General features: G+C 38.8%; 1 protein-coding gene and 1 long non-coding RNA gene across 22 annotated transcripts in view; one reads left to right on the top strand and one right to left on the bottom strand.

Moving 5' to 3' along the window:
- The window catches only part of PRLR (prolactin receptor), a 155,532-nt gene that overhangs the window by 110,108 nt on the left and 20,340 nt on the right, over nucleotides 1-25,084 (top strand). For 15 of the 20 annotated variants that reach the window (XM_064403800.1, XM_064403801.1, XM_064403799.1 and 12 more), the window contains 2 exons: nucleotides 21,807-21,920; nucleotides 22,868-23,000. In XM_064403800.1, coding sequence (XP_064259870.1) covers nucleotides 21,851-21,920; nucleotides 22,868-23,000 — 203 coding nt within the window. In that variant the 5' untranslated portion in view covers nucleotides 21,807-21,850. Of the gene's footprint in view, nucleotides 1-12,048; nucleotides 12,070-12,089; nucleotides 12,109-21,806; nucleotides 21,921-22,867; nucleotides 23,001-24,642; nucleotides 24,728-24,831; nucleotides 24,957-25,084 lie in introns of those variants that run through there. The other 5 variants (XM_064403809.1, XM_064403808.1, XM_064403814.1 and 2 more) reach the window with 5 other exon arrangements.
- Nucleotides 6,666-25,057, bottom strand: LOC135289941 (uncharacterized). Of its 2 annotated transcripts, XR_010352672.1 has the most exons (6): nucleotides 24,165-25,057; nucleotides 21,626-21,714; nucleotides 20,859-21,005; nucleotides 19,303-19,376; nucleotides 17,593-17,704; nucleotides 6,666-7,218 (listed from the first exon to the last, which is right to left on the bottom strand). It is a non-coding gene; the product is annotated as an uncharacterized LOC135289941 (long non-coding RNA). The 2 variants fall into 2 exon arrangements; XR_010352671.1 differs by lacking the exon at nucleotides 6,666-7,218 and having other exon boundaries at nucleotides 13,769-19,376.

Here is a 25,084-nt window from a genome sequence, read left to right as displayed (position 1 = left end):
ATGTATTTCATTCACTGTGCCATCACAGAATATGAAAATAATGGTAATTTCTGTACAGTTGATGAGGTGTGAGAGAAGCTGTAAAGCTTTTGTGAAATTTGGCAGGGAAAGTTGTAAGCTGTATTGACTTTTTTATTTTTGTATTGGAATTACCTCCATGTAGTTGAAATCAGCTACTTACTAAAGCAGATGTACATTTTCTCCACTTACTTGTATTAAAAGTTCCTTATTTATCTGAATAAGGGGAAGCATCTGAAAAATTAGACCAGCTTATGCAATGCGTGCCTTTTGAGAAAATACAGCATAGAAAAATGCAACCAGAGAATGGAAAGAATAAGTACATAGTTACTGACATACAAAAATAGGGAAGGTAAATATTTCAAGAGAGGAATCCCAAGAGATCTTATTGGTCTATTTACTTTGATAAAGGAGATACTCTAAGAATTTGCATTCAGGTTTTCATTTCAGCTGTTTGTATACAAAAGCAGGGAGATTAATATTTTTATCTTCAAATCAGTTTAATCACTGAAAGTACTACTGGAGCTCTGCTGCATTATAATATTAGAAATTTTCTAAGCCTATTTCCAGAGTTGCTGCATATAAACAGCATGGTTTTATTTTAAAATAAAGATCTTACTTTTCCCATGTTCTACAATGCATTCTGAGTCAGAGTGGAAATTGTTTAATGTTTCCCAAGTATTCACTAGGTACTTATATATTCATGTAGTGTGAGCAAGAAGGCATTGCATTCCCCATACCAGCACAAAAACAACATCAGTGGAGCTTGCAAGGCTTATGCCTTGCATATTAAAACAAAAAAAAAGGAAAAAAAAGGTGGGAAAGCATAGAAGAATTTCAAAACCTTGCTGTATTTTCTGTTGCTGAGTAAGGACAAGGTGGTATCTTTCTCTACACATAAATCTTGATTGTATCCATCCTTGAGGAAGTAAGTAACATCAGCCTCTCACCACCATGAAGAGAATTATGGATGTGTTCACAGGGCCTTGGGGAGCTATCTCCAGCCTTAGGGGATAAGAACAATGAACTGATAATTTGTTGTTGTTACAACTGCATTCGTTTCAATAGCTGTAAAGCTGAACAGTTGTTGTCAGTGGTGTTATTAAACAGGCAAACAGTCTCTTTATAACAGGCTAGGAGGCCATGTGGCACTGTCTCTAACAGGAGACAGTGGCATTAAGAGGAGCACACTAGACCTCTGAACATGCAGCTCTCATGAAAATTACAAAGAAAAATGCATTGCCACCTATGATAATCTTTATCAACTGTAATGACAGGCAGCTGCATCAGACCAAGCTCTTTCTACTCTTGCTGATTTCAGAATTACTTTTTCCCCAAGCACAAAATGTTCTTGAACTATTTCTTCTGCACACAATGTTTGAATAGGTTTTGTTTTAGCCATGGATTGTTGTAGTTTTTTGCTGCTTTTTCTTGTGCAGTTTTTGGAATGTTCATCCCAAACATGGTTAGGGAAGGCTGATAATATTACACCAGTCGAAATGTGTAATCCTTTCCTGAGCCTATAACAAAATCCCTGATTTAAAGGCTGTTTCATTAGCAGCCATTTGCCCTGAGTGTGTGAGCCCACAGGCTGGCTCACAGTCTTTGCTGAACCCCTGATTTTCCTCCCTACTGAGAACACCTTATTTGCATCTAAGTGGATTTCTAACTGCATCCATACACAGACAATATGAACAGAGAGAAATCGAAGCACACAGTGTAACAAGGCGAATCATTCAAGTGTCACTATATGACTTGGTAATTGTCTCACACAGAACTGCTTTTTTAGTGTTGTGGTGGGGTTTTCGATCTGTTTGCTGTCCTAGCTGACAGTTCTGTGGAAGCTGATGATTTTTTTTTTATTTAACAGCACTTATTCCTGAAAAATTAAACAAAATTGTCATTTCAAGTTAAGACTGTAATGAAGAAACAGCAGTACCTCATCAGAATTAATTTTCATTATTTATTTCAATTATGTTTCCTTTTATAGAAATGTAGACATATAGAAATATAGACATCATATCAGTTGGTGCTGGCATACCCTTTTTCATGTAGGTCAAGTACTTCTTTGCTTTTTTTCTAGATTGTTTACACTTAGCCAAATGTGACTGAAGGAAGTGTCCTTTTCATTTCACACTTTTCATTTGCTTCCAAGATGGAGAAAAGGCAACAAACATCACATAATTAATATGTGATTACTGCATGAAAAAGCCTAAAATTCAGAAAAGTGCTTCAAGAACGTAAAGGGTTTGGATTACAACCAGACAGTGACAGTGGGACTGTAGAGCTATAAACAGAAAGGAAAAATACAGGCCACCATTTTGATGGCAGTATTCCAGTCAGGAACTGCAGGGAAGTCACTGGGAGGATGAAGGCAGGCTCTGCATGGTAGGCAACAGATAAGAGGCATATGTTTAAACAAGACAGGTTCTCACTGAGAATCAGGTACTGCTCGTTCACCCTAAGGACCACCGGGTAGTGGAACATGCTGCCTCAGAGACATTGTGCAGTACCCTTCCTTTGAGATTTTCCTGCTGTGAACAGATAAACCCGGAGCAATATGTTCTGGTCTCATGGGTAAGTGCCTTCAGCAGAGGATGGATTAGAGATCCTCCTGCTTGAATTATTATTTTATTCTGTGGGTTTGTGCTGTTCTACCAAACCCTGGTAAGTCCCATGAAATTCAGGTGGCACTGCTGGGTCTTTCTGCTTTTGTTTTCAATTTTTAGTGCATTTTTTTTACAAGCTGCTTCCATACAAACAGACTACTTTCCTATGTTCAGCATTTCCTGAATTAAAGTATTCCTGTGTGCATGTCCCATACAATTGCATCTGCTTTTTTAGCCCCTCATTAGCAGTAATGTATCCTCTCAGTAAGAACTAGTTTGTACTTAGCTGATCTTTTCAGTCTTGGCAATAAGATTTACCTGTCATATCTATCTTAGTGTAATTCGACGCATGCAGGAGAATATATGGATGTCATGCTTCTTAACCCTGCAGGTTTGTTTACTCAAACATTTAAGCTGCAGAGGTTCACAGTAATTAATGGAGTTCTAAACAAACATGTACTTGGTTTTCTACATTCCACATTAAACAGCTGTTGTAAATCTAGAGTTAAGGTCACCGAGCTTTTTTGGCTTTCTTACCTGTGTTCAGACAAACAATATTGATTGCCCTTCAAGAACATTTTTAGAACATGTTTTTAGTACATTTCTTTTGGAAAGAAAGTTAAACAAATACATGCTTCTGCAAGTCTAATTTGATAAACAGAATAGTTGGCTAATTTCAGGATGGCAACACCACAAGTCCTTATATGCAAACTTTCAGTGTTTAATATGCAACTTGTGAAATATCAATTAATTGCCAAATATTTTATTTCTCTCTAAAAAAAATTACAAATATAACTAATTTGGTCATTTTTCCCCTACCACAGTCCTTTCTTTCTCAGTCTCCCATACTGTCTGCATGCTCACATGTACGGACACACAAAACAGGAGGCAGTTTTCCTTTTACCTTTGTCGTCCGCAATTCTGCTACAGCATGTCCTCTCTTCTTTCTGTGCAAGGTCTTTTCTTGATCCTCTTTCATTCTCCCTCCATGTTGTATTCTACATTCATCTGAATAGACAACTCCATCTGTCTACTCTGTCGTGACTGCCAAAGAATCTGCAACTCCAAACCTTTCCTTCTGACTTTTGTCCAAGCAAAACTACTGGCCTGTCTCTTTGACATTTCTTTGTGAGTTTGTCACCAGCAGAGCTAGCTAGGCAAGGCCCAAAGACAGTTCTGATTCAGTCATGTGAACTTCTTTGTTTTCCGTGTTCTTCCTTAACTTCTGTAGCAGTCTCAACCACCTTGCCAATTAAACAGCAAGTAATTTTTCACATCTGCATTCAGATCCAGTGTATCTTGGACATTCCTTTGCATTACTATTCTAAAGTATTGTGTTTCCTTCCTTCAGATCTCTTCATGTATTTTACATTAAGCTGCCACTAAAATAAAGAGAAAATTTGAGTAACGATCAAGCAAACCTCATTCCTTCCCATCCAAGTACCTTAAAGATGAACCTATAGTTAGACTTTGTCCTGGTTATACTTTTTTTCTGTCACTTTAACTCTAGCATTCTCATCCAGAATAGAAAAAAGAGGACTCAAAAACAATTCTAGCCTAGATAAGTACATGCCATAAGAAATATTTAGGACTGATTTTCCTAGAACAAGATGATAATTTAACTTATGCCTCCTGGTTTCTAGGCAAATGACCACACAAGTCCATTCTTAGCGAAGTCAGACAATAATTTGTAGTCCACATGTTTTTTAAAAGCCTATGCCCTCTTTACTCAGGTGGCAACCCATAAAAAGAGAACTGCATGATCAGAGTGAAAGAAACATTGCTACAGACTTACCAGAAAAAATAAATTAAGCTTAAAAATAATTATTGGATATTTGGAACGTGAAACTCCTATTTTATTAGGGATGTGAGGTTAACTGATCTCACAATCTATAGGCCCATTCCTTGAAATATTTTTTATACTGTTGTCTAGTATACAAGTAAAGTTCCCAAGCTAATGCAAATAATTTTTTTTTCCAAAAATTGTCAAATGAACAGAACAGAGATCTCTAATTAGTATTTCTGCTGATGTGAAAGGAAGATTGTGCAGAATTTATTTAACATGAGGTTCCTTTTGGCAAAAACCTGTTAGACTGTCAGCGTATGTACGCTGGCCATTCAAGCCAAGTTGAGTAGAAAGAACCTATTGGCATAAGTTTATGTCCAGCCCAGCCATAGCCTTTCAGTCTCTTGACCAGTGAAGTATAATAGAGGATATCAGGAAGAAGGAAGCTAGTGTTAAAGTGGCAAGGTGAAATAACTTCTTAGAAAATCAAGCTTTTTTAGTTCCCTGCATGGAAAAACATGTTTTTTCTTCCAGGCTGGTCTCAGCTTTAATCATGTGTTATTGACGCATTTCAGAGCTTAACTTCTGTTGAGTCAGTATTTCAAAATTGTAACTAAGAGAGCTTTTGTTCTCACAAAATTACAGACTTACTATATTCAAGGGCACAAAGTGTTATCAGTGGCCAAGAAGTATTCAGTGCAGCTGAGGGTGCAAGGGATAAGCAATGTCCCAAGTCACTCATCATACCCTGACACCATCAGGAAAGGTTAATACCACTGTGTAGAGTGGAATTATTTGAAAACAATTTTGTTTCCTACCAGTTGTCTGTGATTCAAACCTCATCTCCTGGCTTGAGAAGAGGGATGGTACATTAATCATTACAACAACCAGGATGAGTATTTTCTTCCTCTATGCTGCCATGGTAGAGCTGGAAGAGAACCCATTTCCTCAATTCACAATTTCCTTAGTCAGTGTATTGCTTTTGTGTGAGAAGGTTTTCATAGCAGGGGGTGACAGGTGGGATTGCATCTTCTGTGAGAAGCTGGCAGAAGCTTCTCCCGCATCCAACAGAGCTAAGGCTGGACATATCCAAGATGGACTCACCACTGGCCAAGGCTGAGCCCCCCAGCAAAAGTGACTGCACTTCTGGGATGAAAACTGCTGCACACAGGAAGTGAGGGAGAGAGAGGAGTGAGAATGTGTGAGAGGAACAGCTCTGCAGACATGGGGTCACTGAAGGTGGAGGGGCAGGAGCTGCTCCAGGAGCCAGAGCAGAGATTCCCCATCATCCTGGGCTGCAGCCCTTGGTGAGGCAGCTGTGCCCCTGCAGCCCCTGGAGGAGCCCACACCAGAGCAGGTGGATGTGCCTGAAGGAGGCTGTGAGCCCATGGAAACCTGTGCTGGAGCAGGCTCCTGGCAGGAGCTGTGACCCCACAAGGGACCCACAGTGGAGCAGTCTGTTCCTGAGGGACTGCACCCTGGGGAGGAGACCCAGACTGGAGCAGTTCATTAAGAACTGCAGCCCATGGGAAACAGTCATGTTGAGTAGAAGAAGTTTGTGGAGGTCTGTCTCCTCTGGGAGAGACCCCATTGGAGAAGGGGAAGTGTGTGAGGAGTCTTTCCTGTGTGATAAACTGACCACAACCCCCACTCCCTACCCACCTACCCCAGTGGGGGAAGTAAAGAAATTGAGAGTAAATCTGAACCTGGGTAGAAGGGATGGGCTGGGGGAAAGCTTTAAGCTTTGCTCTTATTTCTCATTATCTTACTCTGAATTGATTGGTAATATATTAAACTCATTTCCCAAAGTCGAGTCTATTTCGCCTGTGGGGGTAACTTGTAAGTGATCCCTTCCTGACTTATCTGGACCCAGGAGCCTTTCCCTGTGTTTTCTCTTCCCTGACCAGTTGACAGAGCAGAAGAGTGACAGAGCAGCTTTAGTGGGCACCCAGCATCCATCAGGGCCAACACCACAGTCAGGTGTTCCACCCAAATGTCATAATCTAGTATACTTTTGATCAAAGAAGTAGGGACCTTGGCTGGGTTTTAGTGTCAAACATAATTGTAAAACTTGAGCTGCAGGAAAAACAGACCTGCATGTCTTTTAGATGCTATAAAGGACAAAGAGTCATGTTCCTCAGCAATAATATGTGTGCTGTCAGTCTAGGATTTTTATAAAATTATTATCATTTAGATGTTCTGGGATATAGTTTCATTGCAATCAGTGAAAATGACACTCGAATAGAAATGCCAAGCATGTAGCTCTTGTTAGGGGTTACCAAACTGAATGCTAATGGAGGGAGAGAAAAAAATACCAAGAAATTACAAAGCTTTTATTTTCCATGCAGTTAGCCAAAAACAAACAGATGAACTTTCTGAAGAATGACAGTTTGTTCCCAGGTTGAGAATTTATGTGACTTACTTAATGGTTTGGCTGTAAAGTCAAAAATAAAGTGGTTTGTAAAGGAATTCAGTCATTGGCTGATGCCTTTGTTAGGAGCAGATTTCCTCTAAAAAAGGAATTAGATTTTGACTAATGGAAAAAGATCATATAAAATAAAATAGGAGATTTGGGATTAGAACCAGAATTTTCTGATCCATTGTGCCAGTTCTTATACATATACACCAGTGGAAAATGAGCACTGCAGAGCTCTAAAGCGAAGTTCTTCTCAAAGCTGGACTGATTATCTCTCACTTTCTCACTCAATGGAATTAGTTGTATATTTTCAGCTTTATTTTTCAAGTGTTGTCCTGAAGGGTTTGACAGCCTCAGACTAAAGCACCTGATATTCTGTCTGGAGCTCCCTAGAAGAAAAAAAACATGGGCATACCACAGTAAGTCCAGAAAAGGATGTCTAAGATAATAAAGAGATGGAATCGTTCTACCAGGAAAACAGAACTTTCAGGAGAACTTCATCAATGGGTGAATGGGGCAGTGAGGTAGATTAAGCCAGGCTCTTCCCAGTGGCATCCAGGGAAAGAATAAGAAATAGCATGAACAGTAGTATGGGAAAATGCAATTAAATACAAGAAAAGACTTATCTACTGTGAGGGCAGTCAAACATGGGCAAGGTCTGTCCTGAGAGATTGTAGAATTTCTGTCCTTGAAGATAATCAAAGCCCAGCTGGACATGATTCTGCTCTATCTGACCCGGCTTTGAACACTACAGGGGACTAGACATTCTCCAAAGGTCTTTTTACTTCATCCATTCTGTGATTCCTTGAAATGTTTGCTAAAATTTCTGCCACATGGATTTTTTTTAGTTACTTACAACAAAATCACTACTACCAATAATACATCTCAAGAATAAACTTTTCAATCTGAAGTCCTCAAAGTAGCTTTGAAATATTAATTTCAATCAACTTGGAAACTGTAAGTGTAGTTAAAAAGACACACATGTCAGTGAGATGCCCACCCATTTTGCAGATGAACAAGATGTCAGAGACTCAACTACTGGAAGGGATGGCAGTAAAACCCTGGAGCTGAGCTCTAATTCTCCCTATTTATCAGCAGAACATACGCGTGCTTTCTGGTACTCCCTTCTATCTTCTCAAACTCTAGGATGGTATTTGGAAGGATTGGCATGCACCACAATGGTCTGCTCTCAATTTTTCTTCCCTCCTTTTATGTGGAGTTTTTGTACCAAAACTTGAACTTCCACACAGGAAATTACATGTAATGCCAGGTATTATGCAGCAGCAGCAGCACATGTCTAAACTGAGACTCTACTGTCAAAGGTTTTGAACCAATGAAGCTTCCTACCAATTTCAGTTGCAGACAACGTGGAAAATTGCATCTCATTTTAACATTTGCTGTCTGTGTTTCTGCAGCAGGTTTTTAACATGGTTTTTGATATTATTGGTGCAGCAGTGCATTCTGCTGGTGGTTTACATCTCCATTTGATGCATTTCCCCCATATCCCTGTCATATTACTAAAAGAACAAATTATTTCCCATCCCTTTTAGTTTTTAGTAAAGAATTGATTGTATATATTTAATGCACTAAGTGGCAAAAATGCAGTATTCAGTGACATAAAACTGATTTCATATTAAAGTGTATACTAGTGAATTTAATTCCGTAGCAAAACAGACTCTGAGAGCCTGCTCCTAAGCCTTCAGATTCCTGAAGAATAAAGAGTTACACTTTGTTTAGCAGTATGCTTGTTACTGTATACTTGTTGACTTGGAGATTTTCTGGTTTTCTATACTGTTGTATACACATAATTGTGTAACTCTTCTGGCTATACACAGGTTAAAAAATAAGGACTCTTGCTCCAGTTAGAGGTTTGGAGACCTAAAAAAGAGTCTGTGAGCTTTTCCTTTCATATGCATCTATGCATGCATCAGCGTTTGCGAGCACCTGCTTAATCTTTCAATGAATTAATTTTGTGTATGTGATTAAAGAGCTGATCAGTAAGAGTGGGAAACTGAAATAGTGGAGCAGATTTTGAAATCCAGGGTGCATCAACAACTTTCAGAACCACTGTTCTTTTTCACCTCCAGAGGAGGAATGTTACAGAAATCCCTATTAAAAGCACTGTCCCCTTGATTTCCTTTTCATGGCAGACAGTAAGTGAGCTATGACCAGTAACTAAATGTTGCCATGTTTTATTTAACCTTCCAAAGCTGGAGTCTGTCTCTTATCTGGATAGAGTAACATACCATTCTGACTTCACTTAGATCTTCCTTGTAGGGCAGCAGCATATCCATACACGGGGTTAATGCTGTGTTCAGATCTGTATGCCTGTGGCTGACTCTCAGTCAGCATGATTTTGAGTGTCTGCGCATCCAGAGAAGCTCAAAGTGTGGTCCAGAATAGAAAGGTGAAGTAGGCTGTAGGCTTCTGAACCAGTTTAAGAACGCCACAGAGGTGGCTGTTGAACTGAAAATATTCTTATTGTATTTGTTACTCAGCAGCATTTATCTGTAAGAATAATTGATCTGCATTGTTGAACAGTTAATAATTTTTGTATCAATCAAAATGCTATATCGGACATGGCTATGCAAATGTTGAAATGCAGATGGGACTCCGAAAATGAAGTAAAAATCAGCTTTAAGAAAGCTGAGTTTAAAAAGCAGAAAACTGGTATTTAAAACACAATGGAATTTTATTACTTACTTGGTCTACTTATTTTTAAAATCTAAGCTCACATCTAAAGATTTCAAAATGCCTCTATTACCCAAACATGCTGTCTGCAACAGGTTTGCCATCCTAATGTTCTGTTGCTATTTGTGTCTTGAAAGACCATCTTGAGCTAACCTCAAAACCTGTTCTTCATCCAGACAGCAGCTTTGCAAACTGAGTTCCCTACTGCACCTGGGACAAAACTCTGTGGGGCACAAGGAAAATTGCCTCTTCTATGCACTTTTGTGGCTGGTCCTTAGAGCCTTAGTGTTTTCTGTGAGCTCAAGTCCAGAGAAGAGCAACTGAGTCAGTGAAGGGTCTAGAGAGTAAATCCTGTGAGGAGCACCTGAGGGTGCTGGGGGCATTTGTGATGGAGAAAAGGAGGCTCAAGCAGGGCCTTATCACTCTTTGCAACTCCCTGAAAGGTGGGTGTAGCCAGGTGAGGGTCAGCCTCTCCTCCCAGCCAGCAAGTGATAGGACAACGTGAAATTGTCTCAACTTGTGCCAGTGGAGGGCCAGGATGGACATCAGGAAGAATTTTTTCATTGGAAGAGTTGTCAAGCATTGGAACAGGCTGTTCAGGGAGGTGCTGAAGTTGCTCATGAAATGACTGGATGTGGCACTCAGTGCTGTGGTCTGGCTGATGTGTTGGCTATCAGTCACAGGTGAGACTGGATGATCTCAGAGTTCTTCCCTGTGCTGCTTCACATTTGTTTCGTTCTGAGTGCTGGTGTTCATCACCCAAGACTGGTTTATTGGCAAGCTTGTCAGAGGTGTAATCTGCAGAAAGCCCCTATTTCAAGTGGAAGCAGACCTTAAGGAAGATAGAAACCTGAACAGTTTTTGCACAAGGTTTCTACCATGCCCAATTAAAAAAAAAAAAAAAAAAAAAAAAAAAAAAAAATTAAAATCTGGTGCCAGGGTTTTAACAGTGTCAGATCATACATTCAACATACTGTCAATGGGGCAAATCAAAGATCAAATTAAAAGGAATTTAAAACATGACTGTGCTAGTCTCCCATGACTTTTTCTGTAAAGTATATAAAATATGCTGTGACCTAGGGCATGAAGCCAAGCAGACTCAGACATGTGAACATAAAGGTATCACTGAAAAAAATATCTTGAAAAGATGCAGGTAAGAATAATAAAGGGTGGATCCAAGTTTCAATAGAAATTACTTTTATATCAACGGGAAAGGTCAGCCTTTATGTAAGCAAGTATTTAAAAGCTTTGCTGTTATTACCTAAAGTAATACCCACAGTTACAGCATTTTTCCTCCTGGTATTTCATAAATGTCAGCATAAGGTTTTTATTCCAGGGATTGTGGAAGAAATATAGTGGATTACACACAAAATGAATGTTTTTACCATTTGAAATATGATTGGGTAACTGAGTGCCTACAAAAAAGCTAAAAATTCAAGTTGGTTGTGTTGGGATGTGAAACAAAATGGGTTGATGTGGAGACAGATAGGCATGCCAGCCCTCTCCCTTGGAGAGCTATCCCTTGAATGGGCTATGATAAGATCTTCTCAAACTCTCCGGGACTTAGAAATCCTCCTTGGTCATCGTGAGTTCCCAGCATGTTTTGGAACCCCATATGGATTTGTTTTGGACTGATTGTTTTTTCCCCTTTGTACCACCCCCACTCTTCCTCATAAAACCCCCAGTTTCTGCCCTGTTCAGGGGGGAGCTGCTGTCACTGGCGTCCTTCGCAGGGTGCTGGGATAAAGGCTGCCTCTGCGGAACAGCCACACGGCGCTCCTGTCTCTGTGTCCCTGTGTTGCCCAGGGTACACCTTGAAAGGCAGAGCTGGAATCCTTAAGAGCTGAAAGCACTGCTGAGAGCTGAACTGCCTGCCCCTTGCTGAGGTTACCTGGCTGAAGGACTGCCTGGGACCCCTAGAAAGTTGTCTCTTGCAGGACATCTCTCTGGGAAGGTTGTGGCATCCAGGTCGAGCCATCAGAAATTTGACCGGCCGCCTCAACAGCTTGATGGTAATTATAGAGGCTGATAATTGATTTCTAGTGATCTAAATTACCATGCTTAAAATTATATCAGTTCTTACTAAAATTTCCTTGTTTGCTGCAATGTAGCATTAAGTCCACACTGCAGAGGGCAGTTTCTGTTGCTTATGCCTTTTATTTGACTCCTTAAATACTTCTAAAATAAATGTCATTGCTATTTCAGACTTATTAATTTCAGATTTGGGTGGGGGCAGGGGGCATTATGATTTTGTGAGATAGCCTTTGTAGGATTAAAAGATGCAGAACATTTCAGATTCTTGGGCATAAAAAAATTTAATCTTTCTTTACCTGCGTTTATTGAAACTTTTTAATTTTGGTTTCTATTTCTTTTAGGCAAAACTCATGCTTTTTCTTGCAATTAGCTCTGAAAGGATCACTCTGAAAGGGTCACAATACCCCCCCTTCCACCTTCCTCTTTGGCCACTGAGTTGAATGTGGATTTATAATCTTGAAGAAGCATGCTATTTCAAAGACAGAGGACGCCAGCATTGACTCCAGTGTTCCAAGGTTAAGTCATACACAGTGCAATGAGGCCCATAAAACTTGGTAATTACTGTACACACCATAGATCCAATCTGAGACTTAGTGCAAATAAAACATTTCACAGCCACTGAAGCTGTACAGCACACAGTGAATCAAGAATATTTGCCGAAAAGTCAAATGTAGCCTGATGCATTGATACATTGCCCTCACCAAAATTTCTTCATTTTATTCTTTTTCACCAAATAACAGAAGCGTACTGGAGAAAAGTGTTAAAATAGATTTTGGTGTAGTGTAGAATATATTTTTTATCCTTGAAATATTTTCTTCTCCAAATGATTAACTAGCTGTTTCTTCATTATTTAACCACATGTGCAAACTCCTAAGAGAAGCAGGGCAAACTGGTACATTCATGTTCATCTAGTTGGGCACCATTTTAATACAGCAGAGGTAAGATAGAAGCATTTTATTGTCTGAAATGAAACACTATCCATGCTCTGAAACCTAATATCCCATACATAGTTGATCTATTTGTGAAGCTAATTTTTGCATTTTGCTGCACCATGAAGCTTCCTCTTTCTTTGCAAAATTGGTTTCTTCAAATAGATTCTTGGCACATTTTAATTTATGGTTAGAAATGCAAATATTACCATTCATCAGTAGGAGACAATGCCGTGATTGCAGTTCCTAAGGAGCTGAGCAAATGAGTTAATGAGTGAATTGGTTAATGAATGAATTCATTAATGAATTTACCTTTAACCTCCAGAGATTGCAGTGTTACTCATTATTCTGTAAATAAGTGCATGAAAATCTCACAGTCTGCAACCTCAGGGTCATTTCCTTACACTTCAAAACAGAGGAAGAATCTAAACCACAATTCAGCATTGCTTAGACTCTCCAAAGCTTAGCATCCTGAGTTGAAGATAGGGAGTAGAGCAGGTTAGTGCTGTACTTCACTCAGTTTATAGATTCATCATGAAGGAATCATAAGGGCAGTTTTTACTCCTGATCAAAGGGTGAATTCAGTTCCCTCAGAATGCACATTTCTTTTAGGAACATCAGTATTTTTCCACTGCTAATTTTTTTTTTTCCCTGGGAAGATGACAATCTGTGTAGAACTTAAAACAGGGTTGTGATAGAGCAGTATTGACACTACTACTGGTTTAGCCTGTAGAAGAGTTCACAGTAGCTTGAACATTTGACTTTCTGTATGAAGACTCTCTTCATGAGGACACTGTGTGTTTTCTACTGACATTAGAGACAAATACAACCTATCTAAACTCCTGTAGAGAATAATCTGTTTATAAAATGCGTTAGACACAACTCTACTCAGGAGGTGGGTATCTGAGTAGATCCATAAAATGACACCAAGTTGAGATCTAGGCATGATAAAGATATCTCTCTGCATATCTACAGGTTTCAGTATTAAAGGGGGTATAATGCTTTTAAGAATGCCAAAAGATAATTATTTTAAGCTCAGCACACTGAAGGCTGAGGGTTTACTAGTGTTTTGTTCCCATTATTGTCAGCAATTTCTCTCAAATAATTGGTTTTAGATTTACCAGGATAACACTTTTCATTCCTTTAGCTAACCAATGTGCCACTTACCTGTACATGGCATCAGTGGTGGTCTTTAACATGCAATCACAAAGCCCTTTTACCAACAAGCTGAAGCTTAGGGAATAGGTTTGAGAAATGTTCATGCTTACAAATAATAGGACATTGAGTGTTTTTATTAGTTTAATTGGAGTAGTTATTTTTGGTAATTGCATCCTTTCACAGAATAACTATACAGTCACTTAAACAATTCAAATGTAAGTATACAATAAGTCCCAGAAAAACACAAAGAAAACAGTTACTTTTGCAATCTCATACTGAGGAACCTCCTGAAAAAGAGAGCACGGAAACAGAAAACAATTGTTATTCTTTGCTCCCACTGTTAATACTGTTAATTGCTAAGCATATTTGTGATTGAAGTAGAAAATTCACTCCCCTGCAGCCAGGTTCTTTCTTTTAGAGTATTACCACAGTCATAAAGCTTTGAAGAGAGACTCCAGACCCAGACTCAGCCAAAATGGGCTGTCCCACTATGAGGGAATAAAGAGACTCTATAGCTATGGTTGCAGCTTTTTTCAGCATTGCCCCACTGATGCTTGCAGGTATTAGGCTACAGGAGATGCTTCTCCTCCATCCAACCCCATAGCCTGAGTTCACCAAGTAAAAGCTATTGGGGGTCAGCATCCGGGGGATGGAGCTTTGCAACTCATATGGGATCATGGAATACATTCAAAATTACAGCTTCAGCTGACCTTCTACTGCCTGGTCCCAACAGATTATTTCTTCTTTCCCACTTCTGTGTCATTCCTTGTTGTCTTATTACCTCTAACCTCTCACACTTATGTCCATTATTGTGTTCTCTTTACTGCAGCCAAAGTTGTGTTCCTTTGTTTTCTCTAAATTTTTCATAATTTCTGTCTCTCTGTAAAAAAAACTCCTCACTTCTACACCAACATTTTCCCCCAGAAATGTCAAAATAGTAAGATTTTAATGCCATTGCATTACTCATTGGAATTCTATGTATAATTAAAAATTATCAGGAATTTTTCATCATAGCATGATTTTGTTGGAAAATTGGAAAACCTACAAATATTTTATTAGATTTCAGAAAATATGCTACTGGAAAACTGCAAAACAAAATCCTGTATGTGATTTGATGATACTTGTTCATTTTAGAATTTTGAAAATTTTCATTCATTGACTTTGGTTGAAAAATATTTGTGACATGCCAGCATGAATTTTCTAAAACTGGTGATTCATAGGCAGTTTCCAGTTTATGGGATATTTTGACAATATTTTATCAATAAAATAATCTTTAATCTCATCCCAAAAATATACCAGATTGACCTGCTTTTTAGATCCCTTTTTCCTTGCTGTATTATTAATTGGCTACTTATATTTTCAGTTCTTAAGAGCAGGAACTCTTCTTTGTACAATACCCGAGACAGCAGGATTCTGTCTCTGTTCTCAAGTCTGTCACAATAAATACGATTTGAATAATGGTTGTTTGATGTAGAAATACTTGGATGAGAGTCATTGGTCTGGTTACAGCAGAAGGTTAAGGTTTACTCTATCCTGATCCTTTCCACTTGGTGATATGATGAAGCCAACACTTGCAGCACTGTTGCAAATTTGGTAAAAAAACACATTTTATGTCAGTCACATGTGGGGACACGCCACTAGTTTATACTACCACTTCCTGACAAAGGAAGTAATGAAAGCAGAATAAAATTTTCTGGAAGGATAGAATTGTATGTTTTGATGTAGTGCAAAGTAGTAGAAGATTCTATTTAGCCAATCTTGACTCAAACAGTGTACCCAGCATGCACACTCTTGAGCAGATTTCTGTCCTGTCTAAAGCAGGAACCATTCATTGAGCTCTGTCTTTAAACTACATTTCACCTTATGCCATGGTTGACTAACTACAAGCATTTATTTCTGCCATATTCAGCTGCACATTATTGATGCCCTTTTAAATATGCACCTAAAAAAACTCCCGTTTATCACCCTCAATTAAATCTGTTCCTCTGTAATGGGACAATGCCAAATAACTTCATGCTATTTTTATTGCTCTCATTAGCTTTACTGAAATGGAGCCAAACAAAAGAATACCCTGGTAATTGAGTAATACGTCTTCCCACCTGGTATCTGGGAGATATAGACCATTCTTATTGTTAGTTAGAAAATACTCTATTTTGTTTCAAATTGTTTACAGACAGATATTGTTAGAAAAACAATGATGAAACTAGTGTTTTCAAAGTTAGTTACCTAATGTATAAGTAGTTTTTATTGCTCTGGCAGAAGTTGCCCATCGAAATTCTTTCTTCACAAAATAGTGTATATGGAGTGGAAGGCAGAGAGCAGGTTATTAAACAAAGTATGGGTTTGTTGGTAAAACATTGCCTGTTGGTGTGCTAGGATCAGCCCAATCAGGCAGCCCCATGGATGTGAGGCTTATGTAGGACTCTGATCTCAGTTTCTGCCTGTCACAAAGCTGAATAGCTGCTCCCAGTGGTTGGGTACATGGACACAAAACTCACACAGGAGCCACGCACATCAACAACGCCCTAACGTGTAGTTCTACATATATGTGTGTGCATTTGCACAAAATAAATGGATTGCCCCAGGAGCTACTTGTGGATGTTTAGCTGACCTAGTAGCTGGCCCCACATCCTCTTGCTCTATCCAGCTGTGTGGGATCTGCATTTGAACCTGGGGGTTTGCAACCTGACTCTTTCTTCACTGGCTAATCCATTTGAGAGTTCGCTGGCATCCAAAGGCACCACTCAGAGCAGTTCACCCAGACAGGAGATAGAAATAGGATGTAATGAGTTTGTAGGGTAGACTACAATAATCAGGTGCACATTTCAATCTGACAAGCCATGAGTTTACATGGAACTGAACTGTTAATTACCCTTATTTCCCATTCTTACCTCTCCCCAGTCCACTTTGAACCTTTCCTTTTCTCCCTAAAACCTTTCTTCCACTTCATCCCTAGTGTTCTGCCTCCTTCAGTCAGTGGGGAACGAGATTTGTTTGGTGGGCTACACACAAGGACAATGGTCTGACTGTGCTTTGGTAGTCAGGTGTAGCTCACTCCCTGTACCCAGTTTTCTCTGATGAGACTGCTAGAGTTCCTCCCCCAGCCCTCTCAGCTTTTATGTGCAGATGTTGATTAGCCCTTAAACAAGTAGTCTAGAACAGTGTGTGAGTAAATTTAAACTGTATCCAAAGCTCATTGCTACAAAATTTTGTTTTAAATAGATAAAGGAAAGCATGATCAGTATTTTACCACTGTCTCTATCACTCTCAATGTTTAAATGTACTGACTTCGAGTGTCAGTATCTGAAACACCTAATACAGAGTGACTTTCTCTTTATGCTTTAGCAATAAAGTAGTGATACTTTCAGAAATATACTATTCTTGGAATTTTTGGTTTTCAACTTTTCAAGTAATCTGATATTCATGAAAGAGAGCCACAAAAAGCTTTCTCACATACATGTATCCCTAGGTAGAGAATTCGATTTCATACTTTATGACTATGCTGTATCAGAAGTACCTAAAATTATTATAAGAAGATAGTGATTGTGGAGCTGGGCTTGATAGTTGGTAGAGATGACATATTTCAGGTTCTAATGTAAGTTAGAATGCAAGTTCTAATGTAGTAATGTAAGTTCTAATGTAAGTTCTAGCTTTCAGTCTCTAAAATTTTACTCTTTGGAACTTATGATTCTCTTTTCTGTAAGAGACTGCTGTTAAAATAAATCCTGAAATTACAGCTAAACCTACAAACCATCAGGGAAGAAAATTGAATATTCAGGAAATGTGAGACAGGCAGAGCAAGATTACTACTGTTAGCTAAAGCATTAGCTTTGTTTTTGCGGGAGAACAAAGGCAGTAGAGGTGGTATTTAGAAAATAAAAGAAAAATGGTAGAAAATGATCAGGTTTTAGTTTTTGTTACACTTCTGCTATGAGTCTGTTGGGCATTTACCTTGGTTCCTCATCTGCAAAGTAGGGATAATGGTAATTTCTTCTTCTCTTGGCTTTTTTTTTTCCCATCAGTTTAGGTAGTGAGAGTTCTTAAGAAAATTTTAGACTCAGTTCTGTAAAATCAGTAGGAATTAAGAGCATAAATACTATGGTGGAGATGTAAGGGTCTAAACTATTTTCAAGAATCTGGTGGTTTGTGATTTTCCTTTTTCAAAATCGACTCAAGTCTTTCAGACTGAGAAACATATCTCCATGGGTGAGGCAATTTGTTTTGTTCATTATCACATCTTGACTGCTAATCAAAGGAAGGACTGCCAAGGCTTGTTAGGGGGTGACTTACAAGAGAAATTTCAGAAAAATATATTATAAGCCCTTATGTAGACTTTTCAAGTGAAATCTAAAAGTGCTTGCCACTGCTCCCATTTTATGCAGCACAGAAATATGAAGTCCCAAATCCCAATAAATTAACTGAATATCTAGGTTCATAGCCAGTAGCAGGTACTAGGCTTCCTCACAAAGTACACCACAGAACCTCTGTGCTTAAAGTTGCCAGCTGGAATCTGTCACAAGAAATTCAGATCATAGACATGCCTGAGCTCTTTATCTTCTCTGGAGCCTGTACATCACCCTGAAGGCAGTGCTGGGTGCCTGAGGTATTCAGAAACATCCAATTAGGGCTCATTCAGAGAGGGAAAGCAGAGCTCTGGTCACACTGCACATCTACAGCTTTTAATTTGCAGTATAGTCCCAACCATCACCATCAGTCAGAAATACATCTGGCCATGATGCTCTGGCCATGGCTAGGAACATGTATCCCTGTTGGCATTTGTGATCTCTGTGTGGGAGGACAGACTCCTGCCATGTCCACAGTAGAGCTGAATGCTCTAGATGGTCTAACAGACTCTCACATTCTTGCTTTATTTAGTTCTTTTTTTTTTTTTTATATTTTGTTTCATACAGCTGTAGTTCAGCCTTTCAAATGGTAATGAACTATGGTGTTTTGAGAGCTCCTTAAACTGTCTTCCCCCAGGCCTGAAAGATGAACATTGTTTACCATCATGACTAATGGAAATGCCAGACTTTTTCAGTAGAGATTGGTAAAGTATTTTTGGCCTTTGATTTCGTTAGCCACAGAAGCAGAAATTGTGTTGCACATAATGTCATTGCCAGTGGCTGATACACTGTTGTTCCTGTTCCTGCAAGCCCGAAAACGTTGCAGATAGAAAATTTTTCCATCTGTGAAGAACTGAGTAAAGACTGCTCTGTCAGTCTCAAGAAATTTATCCATCAGCAGAGCCAGGAAAGAAAGAAAGAAAAGAATGCAAGAACTAAAAGTCAATTAGGACAAGGACATGTTTCTTTCAACTCTGCTTCAGGCACCTGATTTAAGTCCTGGTGTTTAGCTTTCATCTTCATCTAGTAGCATTGTCAGCCCAGTTTTCAAACCTGCAATTTCATTATATTATTTATTCCAGGGCAGAATTATTTTACAGGAATATCTGATTCTTCTGTGCATTCTAAAACACCAGTAATAGTTTCCATTTCCATCAAGGAGCACTGCATTCTGGCATGTGATGTGCAGCTGTTGAATACAATCTAGCAGCTGCGTTAAAAGGCCGAAATTCAGATAGAATGTCAGAATGCAATAACTTGGTTGGAATTAAATCAAGACTTTCAAAAGGAGGCATATGATCTTTTAATTATCACTTACTCAACCCTTGGTTTTGGATCACATTGTGGCAAATCAGTGTCCACTGCATCCCTTATGAAAGAATGCATTCAGTCCTAAAAGAGAGACATTACCTCATGGCATCTTCAATAACGCTAATAACCCTTTCATGAAAACATTTTCATGTCATATATAGGGAAGATGCACTTTAGATACTGTTATGACAAAGTGAGTATTACCTTTTTATTAAGCAAGTATTTTCAAAAAAACAAGTTATCTCTCCAGAAGCCATTTCCCTGTTTGAGTCGAAAATACTGAATAGAAAGCAACCATGGAAACATTCTTATTTTACACATCTTATTTTCCCTCTTTTGATGCTTATCTACTTTTGTGTTTGCACGTGACAACCACACTTGCATGGAGTACAAAGCCAATTCTTTAAATCACCATCATGAGACAGTCTCTATGTCATGTTCATAGCTGTGTTCTAAAATCTGTTTGGTTCTTTTTTCCCAAGTGTAGGTTACCAGAACTGTAGATAGAGCTTAGTCTGTGACACTGATAGGTCCATATTCCTTCCTATATCCCTCTTGTTCTTTTGCACAGCCACATTAGAGAAGTGGTTCACAATCATCTCATTTTCAAAAGCTCCAGAGGAAAAATACTTTTGTTTTAATGCATTAATTTCTTGCTCTCACTATTAATTTGGTTCTTTAGGTCTTCAGTTTACAAAATCATCACATTTTCCTTGAAGAGTGCTCTAATAAAGATCTTTCTTGATGATACCTGTCTTTTGTTGTATTAAAAAATTTCATTCTTTCAGCCAGTGTAATCAGTTCCTCTTTCTGTCAGTTTTTCACTTAGAAAGATACATACATAAAAGTGAAAAAAAAATAATCATGGTAATAGTTCTTTCTCCATATGAGTCAGCTTTAAAGTACATTGTTTTGCAAATGTTCCAACTATTTTTAGAAGGAGTAAAATACTGTAAATACTATAATATGTGCATGAAATAGTTACTGTTTGTAGTTTGATTATTTCATTTTCACCAGTCATCTGGGTTCCTCATTATATAGCCTCATTTTTATGGGGCTATATAATTATTTTTGGGTAATTTCTGAAGTTAAACTCTAATGTTTGTGCCTGTCATTTGTTTACAGCAATAAAAACTGCATTTGTTTACACCAAACTGGAATTTATATTTAAGTAGTTCTCTCTTTACTGTCTTTATATGCGCAAAGTACTCTGAGTGAGTTTAAAACTAACCCAGATGCAATTTTCCAGCCTGTAGCTCAGTTACATGCCTGAAACATGCCTAGCTATTCAGAAGTGGCATATGGGCATGTAGCCAAGTGTTGTTCTCTTCCACATTGTCCACAGTAAACATGTTTTAGACTTAGCTGCATTAACTGATACTTTACTTGGCTTTGTGATTGAAAAACATTTGTATGATGAGCTATTATAGTTTCTTGATGTAGAAAATTAATTGCATACTGAAAAATTAGTCATCTGATGAACCACGAAGGATTTTTCCTCACCAAGGACGCAGCTTGTTCCCATGCTGTGCTACACAGAATGGGTTGCGAGCATACTTGTACCTGTGAATGTGCCAGGGGTAGGAGTGGAAAGCTGCAACAAGGAACTCCCGATTTAGGCAGTAAATTGTTCTTCTTTAGATTCGAAGGCTGAGTTTGGCTACCGAGAATCCAACAGCTGACTGCAGTCATCTCCAAGAGGGGATTGTTCTGGTGGGAGAAGTAGGAGGTTTGCTTTAAAGTCAGTACGTCGTTTCTTCAGGATAAGCAAACAGATTTAGCAGCAACAGGGAGTCTAGAGCACCCAAAGTTGTAACCTGAATTCTGAGGACATCTAGTGGTGTGAGCCCACGGCAGGGACTGGGTCGTGGTCCCAGCTGGTGACCACTTGAAAATGTGTATTTCAGCTGAAATTTACTACAAAATCAAATATAGTAGAAACAATTGGTTGAATACATTGAAAGAGTAACATTCTTCAGCTCAAGGGATCCTGAATTCAACACTGACAGTCCTAAATACTGTGAAGTGTTGAGGTTGGATCAAAAATCATGAACTTGTAAATGAATGTCGGACCTTTTCTATTTGGCTTCTGTTTTCAGGACTTTCAGAGTTCAAGTATGTTGAACCTCTTATTTGCATTAGTAGGGGTAAAAGTATATTTTTGTTGCTAAAAGGCTTCTTTCTTAGGTTAATTAATTAATCTAGAAGTTAGAACTCTAAGATAAGAGCCCAGTATCCCAAGATGCCAAAGAAATATGCAAGATTTGTTAATGCTAAGAAATTGTAATCCTAGCACTGCTAATCATTCAAAGACGTCTAGGAAGGCCTACCTGCTTCTCCGAGATTCCAGTTTTCAGCTTCCAAAGTGGGACTGTTGGTGTTGCCTCACCTTTTTTGAGATAGAACAAGAATCAATTACCTGCAATTCAAAAAGGACTTTGATCAAGTCATGCGATACGTATTACATGCTGCGCATTGTTTCTGACTGTTCCATGATGGCGTGTTTTTCAGCAAGCCCTTGATCTGATACTTCCCCTTGAGGAGAGACAGGCATCATGAAAGAGAGGTTCATTTCATCAGTTCTAATTATTTTGCAGCTTGCTCTGACTACAGTAGGTCTGACTGGTAAGTACAACGCCTACTGAAACACTTGTTTTTTTCCTTAAGACACTTCCTTTAGAAAAGTCTGAGGCTTTACCCAATATATCCTGACCACCACTGGAGTATGTACCTCTATAAATTACTTTCTTCTGTAGTTTGGTATGGCAATTTTGAAAATGGTTGGAGTTGTCTTTTTCTTTTTATATGATTAATTTAAAGATTGTTTGGTGGCAATACTGAAACCCTATATTCACTTTATGCCTGTCACCTTCTTGGGAATTAGCATATGAATAGTTACACTATTTGAGATAATTACGTAGAACTTTAATGGTATGAGATAAGCTTAGGTTAAAAGGTCACATGCTTGTTGTTTTAAAATGAATGTAAGTATATTGTCTGTATTCTTGGTGTAAGTTAATGAGAAGTCTAAACGTATTTGGATTAACAGGGAATGTTTGAACAATGAATTAATACATTCAGGTTTCCAGTACCAAAAAAATTCCATCTAGCCCATTGATTTCCTTCTTTTTATAATTTTCTGACCTATAATTTACCCCAAATATGCACAAAGAATGGAATTTTACTTCTGTTGCAAAGTTGAAATTTAATCTTAAAATGATCTGAAGATACAAAATTTTAATGTTTATGGGGACAAACCCTAAAGGTCCCATCTTCATAGTTTAATTTTGAGATAAATATACCATTTCAAGTTTAGGTAAAAAATAAATGTTCATGTTAAAAAATCAAAATCATTTTACTAGCTGTTTTAGAAGCTTGAGGTAAAGTGTATATACTTTTTGAGAATATTGATCCTTTTCCCAGGCAGAATTATTTGCTCAATTCAGTTCACACTTTCATGTAATTTTATTGTCTTCAAAAAAGGAATGCTTGGTTGATTTATCATTCAACAATAGCATCCAAAAGCATTGCCCACTTCTAATTTAACTAGTTTGAGTTTTGCACTTCTCTAGGTCAATCTTACCCTGGAAAACCTCAGATAGTAAGATGTCGTTCTCTAGAAAAGGAAACCTTTTCATGTTGGTGGAAGCCTGGCTCAGATGGAGGACTCCCTAACAATTACACCCTGTTCTACAGCAAGGACAGGTAACAAGTGGTGCCTATGTACTCTGTAAGTGATTAAGTGATGGTTATGACAGACCAAGAGAATGACAGCATTAATTTATGAATTAATTTTATGAATAAATATTTAATTTTATGAATAAATATTAATATATTTATTCAATTAATTATTTAAATAATTATTTATAATTACGTTTTTATGAATCTATTTTAACCTTAGATAGACAACAGTTGTTGTCATGTTTTTTTCCCTTGTTGGAAGAAAACGTGACCACTGACATCCCCAAATCTTCAGCCTGTCTCTCCTGAAACTCATCTACCAAAAATCCTACTTGTCTGAAGATGTGCTGGAAACAAAGGCATGTTTGCCCATCTTTTTGGGAAGCACACAGCTGAATGGGGTCTCCTCTGAGCACTGAAGCATAAGGGCACCAGAGGGCAGCAGGTCTCCCATCACCCCAGCCATGGAGCAGAGCAGGGCATCAGTCACTTCTTTGGGGACAGGGACAGGCTGACGCCAGGCTGGGCCAGGACATCAGCTCATGGGTTGGACAGGCTCAGGGAGCTGTGACTGGGAAAGGCAGGGCGGTGTGGAGCTGGAGACCAGCTCAACTGGGGTCCTGGGACCCAGGTCCCCATGGAGAGTCTGGGAAGGGGCGGTGAGAGCTGGTGGGACCCTTGAGGCCCTGCCAAGGAGCTTGTCCATTACCATGCACACCAAAACCCCCTTCTATGACTATGGTCATTTTTTCTCCTGTTGGTTTTGTGGTTCCCAAAATGCAGTGAAATCAGACATGGGTATCACATCTCAAAAGTTAATATTTTGGTAAATTCTCAACTCCCTCATCCTGGTCAGGAATGAAGTGTATATGTTTGGCAACTTTACTTGATCTGTCCATCTTTGTTTAGCTTTGCACTTTCTTCCTGAAAACAGTTTTTGAACAGGACAGGTGGGCAGGCAGGCTGAAACACTATTTTTTTTTTTTTAGAAATCCAGGGAGATTCAGAATAGGTAAGGTAAAGCCTCAGAAATCCCTTCTACATTTAAACATTCCAAATCACTAAGCAGAAAAAGATGCAGTCTTTAATGAAGTTACCACACACAATGATTATTTGAAAACTTTTATTTTATGAAAGCCCCAATGTTTTAATTTTGATCAAAAGGTTTAATGAACATTTTAGTCATACCTGTCACTGCCCAGAGCCATTCTGCTTAGATAAGGATAGGTGTGCTTATCCATTTATTAAATCTGCTGAACCCAGGCCACAATTGCCTTTCTAGGCTCATTTTCTCTTAGGTATAGACCCCTTTCTCCCATATTTTCTTTGTGAACTGTATCAAAACTGCCTAGAAAATAAGAAACCTTATTACTGATGATACATAAAGCATAATAGTAGAATTAATTTTTATTCTTGCGCCACATCATCTGATGCTTTGGGTTTGTATAGTTCTTCTCAGCTGAGGTAGGTTGTGAATACATCACCTAGGCCAGCTTTGAGCACAAAACAATCCTTCTCCTAAAGAATCCAAAGATCCATAAAAAAGCAATAATTATTGACTATAAAGTAATTTTTTTTTAGATGGTTGTGATGATGATCACGTTAAAAAGCAAATAAATTGACATAATGAAGGCTGTGGAATGCATTGTCTTTTGTGCAACCACACAGCACATACAGGATAACCAAGGGATTCGGGCCCAGCTACGAGATTTAGGAATGGCAGGTCCTGCTTGATCTCCTTTTATGAACAGGTGACCCTTTCAGGAGAGGCTGTGGATGTAGTCTGCCTGAACTTCACCAAAAACTTTGACAGTGTCTCCGACAACATTCTCTTGGAAAGTCTGGCAGCCCATGGCTTGGACAGGAGCACTCTTTGCAGTTAAGAACTGGCTGATGGCTGGGCCTAGGGAGTGGTGGTGAACCGTGCTGCATCCACCTGCAGCTGGTCACTAGTGGTGTCCCTAAGGAATCAGTGCTGGGGTCAGTCCTGTTCAATATCTTTATTGATGATCTGTATTGAGAGGGCCCTCAGTCAGTTTGCAGATGACACCAGGTTGGGCAGGAGTGTTCATCTGTTGGAGGCCAGGAAGACTCTGGGAGGGATTTCC

This window comes from Passer domesticus, chromosome Z (assembly GCF_036417665.1).
Source record: "Passer domesticus isolate bPasDom1 chromosome Z, bPasDom1.hap1, whole genome shotgun sequence".
Taxonomy (NCBI): domain Eukaryota; kingdom Metazoa; phylum Chordata; class Aves; order Passeriformes; family Passeridae; genus Passer; species Passer domesticus.
Note: the sequence above shows the minus strand (reverse complement) of the source record. Positions and strands in the feature narration are given on the sequence as shown.